This window comes from Moschus berezovskii, chromosome 9, assembly GCF_049115385.1.
Source record: "Moschus berezovskii isolate FMDL1 chromosome 9, NW_MosBer_1.0, whole genome shotgun sequence".
Lineage (NCBI taxonomy): Eukaryota > Metazoa > Chordata > Mammalia > Artiodactyla > Moschidae > Moschus > Moschus berezovskii.
In genome coordinates, this window is record NC_142468.1 from 53,010,166 (window position 1) to 53,022,284 (window position 12,119).

The 12,119-nt window shown below is 42.9% G+C and overlaps 1 protein-coding gene across 1 annotated transcript in view; it reads right to left on the reverse strand.

Annotated features, from left to right (window-relative positions):
• MYO1E (myosin IE) overlaps positions 1 to 12,119 on the reverse strand; it is a 217,380-nt gene that overhangs the window by 73,245 nt on the left and 132,016 nt on the right. Inside the window, exons 7-9 of the mRNA XM_088839655.1 lie at positions 8,990 to 9,121; positions 4,744 to 4,878; positions 2,523 to 2,655 (exon numbers count right to left, since the gene is read on the reverse strand). Of these exons, the coding sequence (XP_088695781.1) occupies positions 2,523 to 2,655; positions 4,744 to 4,878; positions 8,990 to 9,121 (400 nt within the window). The remainder of the gene's footprint in view (positions 1 to 2,522; positions 2,656 to 4,743; positions 4,879 to 8,989; positions 9,122 to 12,119) is intronic.

The window sequence follows — 12,119 nt, forward strand, 5'->3', positions numbered from 1 at the left end:
TATATTTAATATTCTGCTTTAGTAGACCAGTTGCGATGAAAGTCTTAACAATTTCTTTTTTCTACAATAGCCAAGAAAAGTCTGCTTTCTTCCTTTATAAAAACATTGGCTACGCCTTCCCTCTATAAATGTATTCCATATAGTGAAGTCAAATATGAGAAAGATAACACAAACCAGGTTATTCATTTTAAGTAATTGGAAGAGTAACAGGAAACCATCTTTATGTCCATCAACAGAAGACTGGCTCAATAAACTACAGTCAGGCAGTGGAATGCTAATGCAGCTTTGAGAAGGATGGGGTTTCCTCATTTTCAGCAATGTGGATGGACCTGGAGATTGTCATACTGTGTGAAATAAGTCAGCTAGAGAAAGACAAATATATGATACTGCTTGTATATGGAATCTTAAAAAAAGGGAACAAATTACAAAATTAGAAACAGATTTACAGGTACAGAGGACAAACTTATGGTCACCAGGGAATAAGAGAGAGGGAGAGACAAAGTGGGAGATTGGGATGGACATAACGCACACCACTACAGAGACAGAACCAAGCAGAGCCTACTGTGTGGCACAGGGAACTCCACTCTGTAATGCCTAGACAGGAAAAGAATCTAAAAAAGCGTGGACATATGCACACACATGCCTGATTCACTGTGCTGCACACTGGAAACTAACACACTGTAAATCAACTATTAAAAAAATTTTTTTTAATGAAGCTTCTTAATGAATTGCTATAATCTCCAAGATACAATGTGGAATGAAAAATCAACTGTAGAGCATGTTATAAACTCCCACTAAAGTAGAACAGTAGGGGAAAAAAAGAAGAGATATGAGTAGTTTCTTAGGAACACAGTATTCCCCTGAGAGGAATACAAGAGATTGGAAACAGTGGTTCCTACTACAGAAGGGAACAGTGAAAGTGAAATTCGCGCAGTCGTGTCCAACTCTTTTCGAGCCCATAGACTATACAGTCCATGGAATTCTCTAGGCCAGAATACTGGAGTGGGTAGCCTTTCTCTTCTCCAGGGGATCTTCCCAACCCAGGGATCGAACCCAGGTCTCCTGCATTGCAGGCGGATTCTGACTAGCAAATGAGTAGATGTGAGAACTGTGATTGATCATGTAATACCCTGAACCATGTTTAGGTATTACCAACTGGAAGAAAACAATACAACTGGGAGAAGGACCTATTTCTCTGTTAAAGCTCTTTGGCTTCAAGCATAGCCTTCTCTGATGGAGACAGCCCCACACCACTTTCAATCAGGGGATCTCATAGCAGTTGCCAATCCTGGGTTTTACCCAGTTGGCTGAGGAGGTTTCTTGGCTCAAGCATCCAGGAAAATACTTGCTGTGTCAAAGCCATGACCTTTTCCTCCAGCCTGAACTGAAAGGGTCAGTAAAGGATTGTACTATTTAAGAAAGCAAGAGAATTCCAGTATACATCTATAGAAATTCTCAAGAAATCGGAAAAGTTAGTGTTGAAAGGCAAGTGTTCATGACCCTCCTAGACACATAGTATGCATTTGTTAAATGTGAAGGATAAAGTATGAAAATATAGTTATTATTATTCGGTTGTGCTTCTAGACTTTATGGATACCTTGTGCATTTATTGTTTTCCACCCCACTCCCTTCCCTGGTAAACACAATTCATGTTTCTCCTTATCACACAGACATCTAAAGTTAGCAGAACTTCCCTCTTTTATCACCAAAGAGAACAAAAATATAAAAAAGAACCTTATTTGGAATGGAAAGAGCCTCACTGCACTGTCAGCAATGAGTAGGATACTATTTATTACTGGGCATCTAAATTTATCATCTTGGAAGAATGCTGAGAAAGGAAGAAATATCTTCCTGGGTGGTTTTAAGGATGTGTGGGTTCTGAGAGCAGCCTGGAAAGCTGACCGATGACAAAGAGGCTAAAGTCACATGCCATGGCGGCTAGAGCGCAGCGGTGTACATGGAACCAGTAGTGCGCCTCTGCAGGGAGCACCTGACTCCTCCTCAAAGGGTAAAAGCGATCATTTAGGTCTTCTGACTGCTAAAGGGGGGCCATTAAAGACATCATCAGCAAGATCAACACAACAGTGTCCAATTTTTCCCCCTTGTTTCCAGAAACCCAATCTAATACAACCCACGGAGCAACTTACAAACCTGTGAGCTATCCATATTTACTTACATCCTGAGAGAAACTTCAGGTGAATATCAACCCTAAAGATCAGTTACAGAAAAGATCTTTAGTAGGAGACAATCCTAATTTTCCTTAAAGTGTAGGCTTATTTTTAAACCTACATGTAAAATCCTGCCAGGTTTCCCCAAGCTTAAAGATAAACCAGAACAGCTTCATCGGTGGTCCCTAGTGTGGGTGCACAGAGGAGGCCTTTCAGTTCTGCCACAGCAAGACAAGCCAGTCTTCTCAGCCTCCCTCCCCCCAAAACCCAAAGCATGGGAAAGTGGTGAGTTATTCTGATCGGAACTAAAGACTGTATCTCCTCATTTGGCAACTGTGTGCCCAAACCACTCACACTCTTCACTCTCCACGGCCGCGTAATTGCCAACTTCCTTGAAGCTGATGTTTCCCAGGTGGAGAATCCCCGCCACTATCTGTAGCACCAGCGCCTGCTCCTCCGCAAAGATGCCAATCACATTCATGGCGTGCTGGAAGAGGGGAGAGAAATGACCCAGACAAGTCGGTCACTAGCTGTGGCAGCACATCAGAAAGAAACCAAAGCTTGGATGGGGTTGTGCAGTTATACATGGCTTAGTCTGCGATGGCAGCTGGAAGTCACCATAAGACATTTTCACTGACCAATGCCCTCTCACACGTTCAAGTCTCAACACGGTACTGGAAAGGCAGTTCAGTCTTGAAATTTCTTTTTTGTGGTTTGGTCATTCAGTCATGCCCAACTCTTTTGCAACTTCATGGACTGTAACCCACCAGGCTCCTCAGTCCCTGGGATTCTCTAGGCAGGAATATTGGAGTGGGTTGCCATTTCCTTCTCCAGGGGATCTTCCCGACCCGGGGATTGAACCTACGTCTTCTGCATTGTAGGCAGATTCTTTATCACTGAGCCACCAGGGGAGCCCAATAAATAACCTGCCCAATGTGAACATGTAATCGTCTAGAAACACATGAGAGAAGGCTCTGGAGGAAAGATATTCAGATGCAGAGGCAGCTGCCCAGTCAACAAGTCTGTTCTTGTCTCTTAATTTTCTCCTTGTTGCCACCCTCTCCCTCTAAGGGCACCAGTGCTGTTTTCCAGCCACTCCAAACTCTCAGAGATTTTTCTCTTCATTGGGAGGGCTGAGAATAAATTGTACTTGCAAAAGGATCTTGAAAAATTCCAGGGAAACCAAATAAAAGCATCATTAGAAAAGCTTTGTTTCTGAGATCCACTAAATTCAAATAAAAGGAGATGAAAGGCCTGAGTCTTAGATACCCGTATCTTAAGGGGACTCAGAAAAGAGCCACTGCAGGCCTGTCTGCACGTTTTCTCCCACCTCCTCTGAGGCCACGTGGCTCCTTGATGCCACCTTCTTTCCTGACACCTGGGACACAGTCTTCCCCTTTCAAGCACAAATGTCAGCCCCCCTGCCACCTGAAACTGTACCTCCAACTGCCCATTCAGTTTTCCCACTTGGTTTTGGATCCAGGCTGAGGGATGAGCCAGGCTGGTACCTGACTTAAAGGGCAGTGGTGATGCAGTTCCTTGAGGCTAAATGGGTGAATAGTCCACCTCTAGAATGTTCTATTTTTTATTTTTAAAATTTCTTTTGGCAGCACCACATGGCATGTGGGCTCTTCGTTCCCTGCCCAGGTTTTAAACATGTGCCCCCTGCAGTGGAAGCATGGAGTCTTAATCACTGGACCACCGGGGAAGTCTCCAAAAAGTTCTAGATTGATTGAGTTAGTAAGCTGTCTCCCCAAGGATGTGAACCCTCAATAATCTACCTGAATTCAGTGTGTACCATGACGTATACACAATGTGAAAAGAATGGAGTAGGGCTTGCCCTCTGACCTGTAAATACCAAGGTGGAGATGAGACTGAAGGTGTTCTAAGATTTCTAAACCTGATTTTTTTTTTTTTTAAATATTTATTTGGCTGTATAGGGTCTTAGTTGTGGCATGTGGGATGTAGTTCCCTGACCAGGGATTGAATCTGGGCTCCCTGCATTGGGTGCCTGGAGTTTTAGCCACTGGACCACAAGGGAAGTCCCTCTAAACCTGATTAAGATAATAATTTTTGGTTTGTCTTTGTAAGGAAACAGCTCAACAACTATGTAAGCTTTTGGCAAACAGGTATGGTAAATACATTACTGAAAACAGTTTTTATGTGAATCAGAACACCGAGAGAGGGGTAATGATGAACTTTTTAATTACCCATGTTTTAATCATTAAGTGGTCCTCTGGCAACTGGGCCGATGGCTATTTAAGGGTGTTTATATCCCCTGTGTTTAAGATCCCCTGGAGAAGGAAACGGTAACCCACTCCAGTATTCTTGCCTGGGGAATCCCATGGACGGAGAAGCCTGGTAGGCTACAGTCCATGGAGTCGCAAAGAGTCGGACACGACTGAGCGACGGAACGGAACAGAACGGATACGTGTGTTTTAAGAAATGGAGCGCTTCCAGCAGAAAGAGGTGATGTTTCAGGTTGCTCTTTGCTTGTTCACCTCCCCTGCCCTCTTTGCCATAGACAATGCCTGGTCTAGATGTCAGATCGGGCCCGGCCTGCACCAGCACTTACCAGAGTTTCCTGAAACTCCTTCTTGTCATCAATGCCATCCACCTTGTAAGACCCCGAGAGGCTCAGGTAGTAGTAGTAGTCCATGGTGGTGATGCCCAGGCCATGCTTCTGCTCCGGGGAGGCGCCCTCGATAAGCTGGAGCAAGAGAAAGTGGCATGTGTGTGGTGGAGCCTATGGATCAGGTACCACACGGGTCCCGCTACCACCCACCACCCCTGGAGTCAGGCGATCAGACCTTCTACCCCTGCTTCCTAAATGGATGGATGCTCCTGGTCTCAAAAATACAAAGGGGCTTCAGAACATCTGCTCTCTGTGCAGTAGCCCCAAATCATCTCTGCAAATTCTAGTTCTTAACTCTGATTAGACCTGCAAGGGCTGAGAATTTTCCCTTATTTGACACACCGAACTGCACAGTTACACTGAAATCCCTTGGAACAGTGGAAAGCAAGCCAGATTATCACTACTTTGTTTCTGCTCAACTTGCACATGGCTCTTTTTTTTATTTTTGGTGGAGTCAAACTCTTATTTTTTATTTTCTTAATCGGAGTATATTTGTTTTACATCCTTGTGTTAGCTTTTGCTGTACAACAATGTGAGTCAATGCACAAGCCTTTTAAAAGGGCAGCTGGACTCTCCATGCTTCTCACAGTATGGTGCATATTCAAGGACAGCCTCAGGTCCCCCACGCTGGTGTCCCTTGGCTTTCTGTTCTATCTCTGGAATCTACCTTAGTTCTGAGCAAGGGCCCTATAAGTGTGCGAGAAAATGTTCAACAATCCATTTTCTCTCTCTCTCTTTTGCTGGCTACACTATGTGGGTTTCTCTAGTTGCAGCAAGTGCAGACCTACGATTGAGCTGTGGTGCCTGGGCTTCTCACTGTGTTGATTTCTCTTGCTGCAGAGCGTGGGCTCAGAGTTTGTGGCACCACGGGCTTAGTTGCCCCATGGGGAATCCTCCTGGACCAGGGATCAAACCTGTATTCCCTGCATTAGCACGTGCATTCTTTACCACTGGACCACCAGGGAAGTCCTCAACAATCCATTCTTGAGGTGGGGGTGGGGAATGAATTTGTAGCAATTGCTAACTTTGGTGGTATAAATACTCCTACCATGACTGATTTCAAACTACCAAGAAATGTCACTGAAGGAAGAAATGCACACAGTCCATGCAAGCCAGCGCCAGCCACCCCGGCCCCCACCCCCATCCACACTTCTTCATCTTGGTTGAGTTCCTCATGTCATCCCAGCTTCACACCCTTAAAACAGGGAAGCTCATCTCCATTATGGAGAAGTTCTCGGTCATCCTATTACACCAGGTTCCCTTAGTTTTTCCCCTATCTCCTTAAAATCCTTCTGTGCCACTCTCTTCCTGTTTCTTTGGTTTGGTTTTGTTTCTGTCTAAGGAAGAACTTCTCCCATCTCTGTCTCGTCTTCTCCCCACCCATACCACGTACTCCCTGCACCTGAATGTTCAAACATCCCCTTCTTTCTCTCCAACCTACAGTCACGTGCTTCTTTGTCTTGTCTTCTTTAGAAGCTTTTCCTTGACTCTGAAATCCTTCAAGCGACAGAATCTCCTTCTTCTCCTTCCTCATCTGGTTTCTTCCGCCCCCTCACCATTCTATGAAATAGCCCTCATGGCTACTTTCCAGTGGCTGAAGCCACCAGGCCTTGCTTGGTCCCCAGGCCCTTGCCTCATCCTTCTCCCCCAAGCTCTGAATATGTGATCCTGTCCTGCACCCCCCAAGCTTCCTCTGGCTTCAGTGACACTGCAGGATCTCTACTTTCCTGGTTTCTCAATGCCTCCTCATCCCACAGGTGGTCTCCAGGTCCCCAAGTTCTAAATGGGCATGGTTTTTCTCTCCACATTCACTCCCACAGGAGTTTCACCTATTTCACAGCTTCAACTATCACTTTTATGTCAGAATTTTAAACTCTGTCTTATCCTGAACTCATCACTTCCCAGTCTCCAGGCTGGGGTTTTCCAACTTGTGGGCAGAGGATTCTGAAGGGGGGTAGGGCTGGCATTTATAGTACAGCGTCTGGGAAATAATTATGAACTTCTGCCCAGTGCTCAATAAATAATATAGTGTGCATGATACATGAAATTACTTTTCAAAGACCTGTACATGGTGCTTTGATTAATACAATTAAAAGCATCACTGAATTGACAGAAGCTTTTGGTCATTTATGGATATTTTAAACCAATAGATTCTAACCAGAAGAATTGTTTGCCACCACCTAGGGAGATCGATCCTGGGTGTTCATTGGAAGGACTGATGCTAAAGCTGAAACTGCAATACTTTGGCCACCTCATGCGATGAGTTGACTCACTGGAAAAGACTCTGATGCTGGGAAAGGTTGGGGGCGGGAGGAGAAGGGGACGACGGAGAATGAGATGGCTGGATGGCATCACCAACTCTGTGGACATGAGTTTGAGTGAACTCCAGGAGTTGGTGATGGACAGGGAGGCCTGGCGTGCTGTGATTCATGGGGTCGCGGAGAGTCGGACACGACTGAGCGACTGAACTGAACTGAACTGAACATCTCTATTAATTGAAAAGACTGAAATGGGAGCAATCAACAAAGCTTCAGTTCAGTTCAGTTCAGTCGCTCAGTTGTGTCCGACTGTTTGTGACCCCATGAATCACAGCACGCCAGGCCTCCCTGACCATCACCAACTCCCGGAGTTCACTAAACTCATGTCCATCTAGTTGGTGATGCCATCCAACCATCTCATTCTGTTGTCCCCTTCTCCTCCTGCCCCCAACCCCTTCTAGCATCAGAGTCTTTTCCAGTGAGTCAACTCTTCACATGAGGTGGCCAGAGTATTGGAGTTTCACCTTTAGCATCAGTTCTTCCAGTGAACATCCAGGACTGATCTCCTTTAGAATGGACTGGTTGGATCTCCTTGCAGGCCAAGGGACTCTCAAGAGTCTTCTCCAGCACCATAGTTCAAAAGCATCAATTCTTTGGCACTCAGCTTTCTTCACAGTCCAATTCTCACATCCATACATGACCACTGGAAAAACCATAGCCTTGACTAGATAGACTTTGGTTGGCAAGGTAATGTCTCCGCTTTTTAATATACTATCTAGGTTGGTCATAACTTTCCTTCCAAGGAGTAAGCGTCTTTTAATTTCATGGCTGCAATCAGCATCCACAGTGATTTTGGAGCCCAAAAAAATAGAGTCTGACACTGTTTCCACTGTTTCCCCATCTATTTGACATGAAGTGATGGGACCAGATGCCATGATCTTAGTTTTCTGAATGTTGAGCTTCAAGCCAACTTTTTCACTCTCCTCTTTCACTTTCATCTTAACTTCCTTCAAATTCAATAATCATCAAACTCTAACAAAAAATTAAAAAAAAAAACAAAACACAACCTAACAATTGCAGCCGATTTTTCAAAGAAAATCTAATGTGGTTCCCCGGTATATGAAGTACTAATACAAAAATCCATACATTAAAAAAATTGTTTATGGTATCATTACACTTTCAAATACTTAAAAAACATTCAAAACAATTATATTCCAATAAAAATCAATCATCATTAAAAAACATTTAAAAAATAGTTGAAACAAATGATTGCTGAAGCCTGGAACATAATTTAAAAGCATCCGGCCAACTGCTCTAACCCCAAACTCTCCATGGCTTCTGAGAGTGTAAGTCAAAACTTTTTGACCTAGCAAGAAATACCTCAAGTCTTTTTTCAAGTCTTTCCTCCCCCAGTTCACCTTCTGGAGACCTCTACACTTGCAATCCGGCTGCAGCCTGGCTCATTCATTAGCTTACCTGTCCCCTCCCCTCCATCTCTCCCATCTCCCCACCTCCCCATTTCTCCCTCCTTGCTTTGTTCAGACCATCTGACTCAACCTCTCCTCCACACCATCTTGTGCCCCCTTAAAAGCTCTCCTTATTGTCCCAGCTATATCTCCCCTCGTGATCTCCTATTTAGCCAAGACTCAAACATCCCTACTTTTGTTCTGAAGTGTGTCAACACTTTATTGATTATTTTACTTTAGGGAAATTTTTGTCTTCTCATCCCAGCTAGATCTTATTCTGCCTGCAGGTAAGGGCATCCTCACAGTTCTTTTGCACACTGACTTGCACATCCTGCGTTAATAAAGACTCAAGGGCTGGCCAGACTAGACTATCTCACCCTGAGGACTTGAGGACCAAGAGATGAACATTTTAAATGTGGAGAAAGAATAGAGAAGTAGGAAAGAAATAATATAAAGGAAAACCTGGTAAAATATGTGAAAACTCCGCTCGCCAGGGTTCCTCATCACCACTCTAGATTTTTCCAGAAGGAAGTTGGAGATCTTTCCACCATCTGGTTCTCCACCTGGACTGAACTGGATTTCAAAGTATTTTCCCTGCAAGAAAATTAGGGACTTCCTTTAATGGTCAGTGAACAAAAACATGATGTTCCAAATAGGCTTGGGATACAGCATATAATTCAAGGAAATTCATTAATGAAAGATATGTTCTGAATTATTCCCAGTTCTGGTCTAGACTTCCTCAATGTTTCCTATCAGACAATAACCTGTGCCTTTGTCCAATCATACAATTCTGTATTGAAAGAGAGAATCTGTCATTCTAACCCGACTAAATATAGATACACTCACTATATTCCTTCCCCTTTTCCCTTAGTAGGTGCTTGTCTGCTAAACCAGAAGCTGTAAAGAATAGGACAGAAAAATCACATGGTCCCCTTGATCTAACAAGAGTGAACTCTGCCAGCCTCTTTCAAAGGAATCAAATTTTCGCTCTGAGAGACTTATTTTCATGGCTTTGAGCAAAAGCAATTTCTTTTTATCCCAGGAGCATCTAATATGCTAACATGAAATAAAAATACTTTTATAAGTTCTTTCCAGCTAGCTGTGGGTGTGGGGATTTTCATCACTGTTGTTCTTGCTAACACTTCTTTTTAAATGACTGCTAATAGGGAACAAAAGAGAACAAAACCCTGGACTGTAGCTGAAAAGGTGTCCAGATTTGTTAAATAATTTTTTTAAAACTACAATTTAGTTTCTCTTCAGTCCTCAGAAGGGTCCAGGAGTGTAAATTTAAATGAAGAAAAAAGATGAGAATGTGGGTTTTAGGGCGTGGTGTGACCTACGGTCAGACCGGAGAGCATGCCCAGCCTAACTGCATTCACATTTAATACTTTTTAAATGTGTATGCTGATGAAGTCCACCATCTCAGGGATGAAGCCTGCCAAGCCACAAGTCTCTGCAGAACCATTAATTCACTAAGGAGAAGAAAAACACTGCGTGTTTTCCCTCCTGTGGGTAGCACCTAGTACTGCTCTGTTCCTGCTAAGTTAATGTCGATTCTGGGTATCAAAAAAGCTACAAAAGAAAGCCACACTCTAATTGTCTATTTGTCTTAATCTGCTGACTCTTTCCTCTCCCTCTCCCAAAAATAAACCCCAAGACAAACATCCCGAAGCAGCAGACATAGAGGAGGACCACAAACGACTGCTATCCCGAACCACAGTGGTTCACGACAAAGTCTGCTCAACAAGACCCCTTGTGCTTCCTTCCGTGGCCATCCTTCTCCATCTTTCTCTTTGGGCATGTTCTGCAGGGGATAATTCAGTGTCCATTTGTGTCCGACCCCACCACACCACCACCATTCCCTATCAATCTAGGGAGAGAAATGAAACAAAACAGGATGTTAAAGCCACGAAGGGCAGATGTGCTAAACAGCAAACTCTCAAGTCCTTTTGTTAATGGTTCACAACCTTGGCTGCTCACTAGAAAGATCCTGGGAGCCTTTAAGAAATACTGCCTGATGCCATTCCAGACAAGTAAATCAGTTGCTAGGGACTGGCACCCAGACATAAGTAGCTGTAAGAGGTCTGGCTGGTTTGTGTTTTGACTGTGCTGGATCGTCACTGCTGCATGCGCTCCTCTCCTGCTGCGATGCAATGGCTTCTCATTGCAGTGACTTTTCTTGTTGGGGAGCACAGGCTCTAGGGTGTATGGACTTCAGTAGATGTGGCTCCTGAGCTGTAGAGCACAGGCTCAGCAGTTATGGTACATGGGCTCAGTTGCTCCACGGCATGTGAAATCTTCCCAGATCTAGGACCAAACCCATGTCCCCTGCACTGGCAGGTGGATTTTTAACCATTGGACCAGCAGGGAAGTCCACCTGGGTGTTTTTTATATAATGTGGCCAAGTTTGAGAATCACTGCTCTAATGTAATGGGAATGCTTATACACAACTCAAAATTGTAATTTAAAAGGCAAAAATCCCTAATGAGAGATCAAAAAGTTTAATTTTGTTGTAAGCAGCCTGAGGGAAGGAGGAAACTAAATAAAGAGAGGATATGATATTTTAATTCATAAATGAAAAGAAACCTCAGTTCTTGGTAATGTTTTGCCTCTTAAATTAGGTACTAGGTACCTCAACATTCACTGTTTTATTTTAAAATAGTTTTTGAAATATTTCATAATACAGTTCTTTAAACTTGAAAAGATTTGTAAGTGGAAACAGATGAATTTTTATGATTCCCACTGCAAGTCCATTAGAAGTAAAATTACCCATAATCCCACTCTGAAGCACTTCCACCTCCTCCTACTAATCACTATAATAGTATTCAAACATCGATTTGCAGATACCTTAATTATACTTTATATAAATGTGCATTTTAAAATAAAAATGGGACCATATTATAGATATTGTCCTATAACCTTTTCAAAAAATTAATAATATATTATGGATATCTTTTAAAATAAATTACTATTAACAGGGAACATGGCTATTATAACCTAAAAGTATTGTTGGGTCAAAGACAATGAGCATTTTAAACTTTGATAAGAAGTGCCGAATTGCTCTCCTAGGAGATGTCAGTCTTTAACTAATAGTGTCTTCCTCCTTAATGTTTCATCATCTGAGAGACTGAAAATGGTATACGGTTTTAATTTACATTTCTCTCATTACTAATTAGCACATCTTTTGATGCCCCATCAGATTCTGCTGTGTGTATGCACGTGTGCATAGGTGTGTATCTGTGTGTGTGTGTGTGTATACTGCCTTTCTGTACGCTTTCCCCACCATTCCATCAGGGTTGTATGAAATTCTGTTATCAGAAAAATAATAAATTCTGGGTATTTTTGCTTTTCTTTACAAAAACTGACTACTATAGCCTCCTTGTCCAAAGACAAAAGAATAATTTATATTGGAAATATCAAGGGAAATATTGATTTGGTTACTTTTCTGCTCAGTAAGGAAGGCAAAAGAAGGAAGTTGGGTAGCCAGAGAGTTAAATTTGCTCAAATCCATTTTATAAGGCAGATTGACAATCAGGGAAGAAAAGATCCATTGAAAAATTCATTCACATCTTCTTTCCTATTTCATTACCTA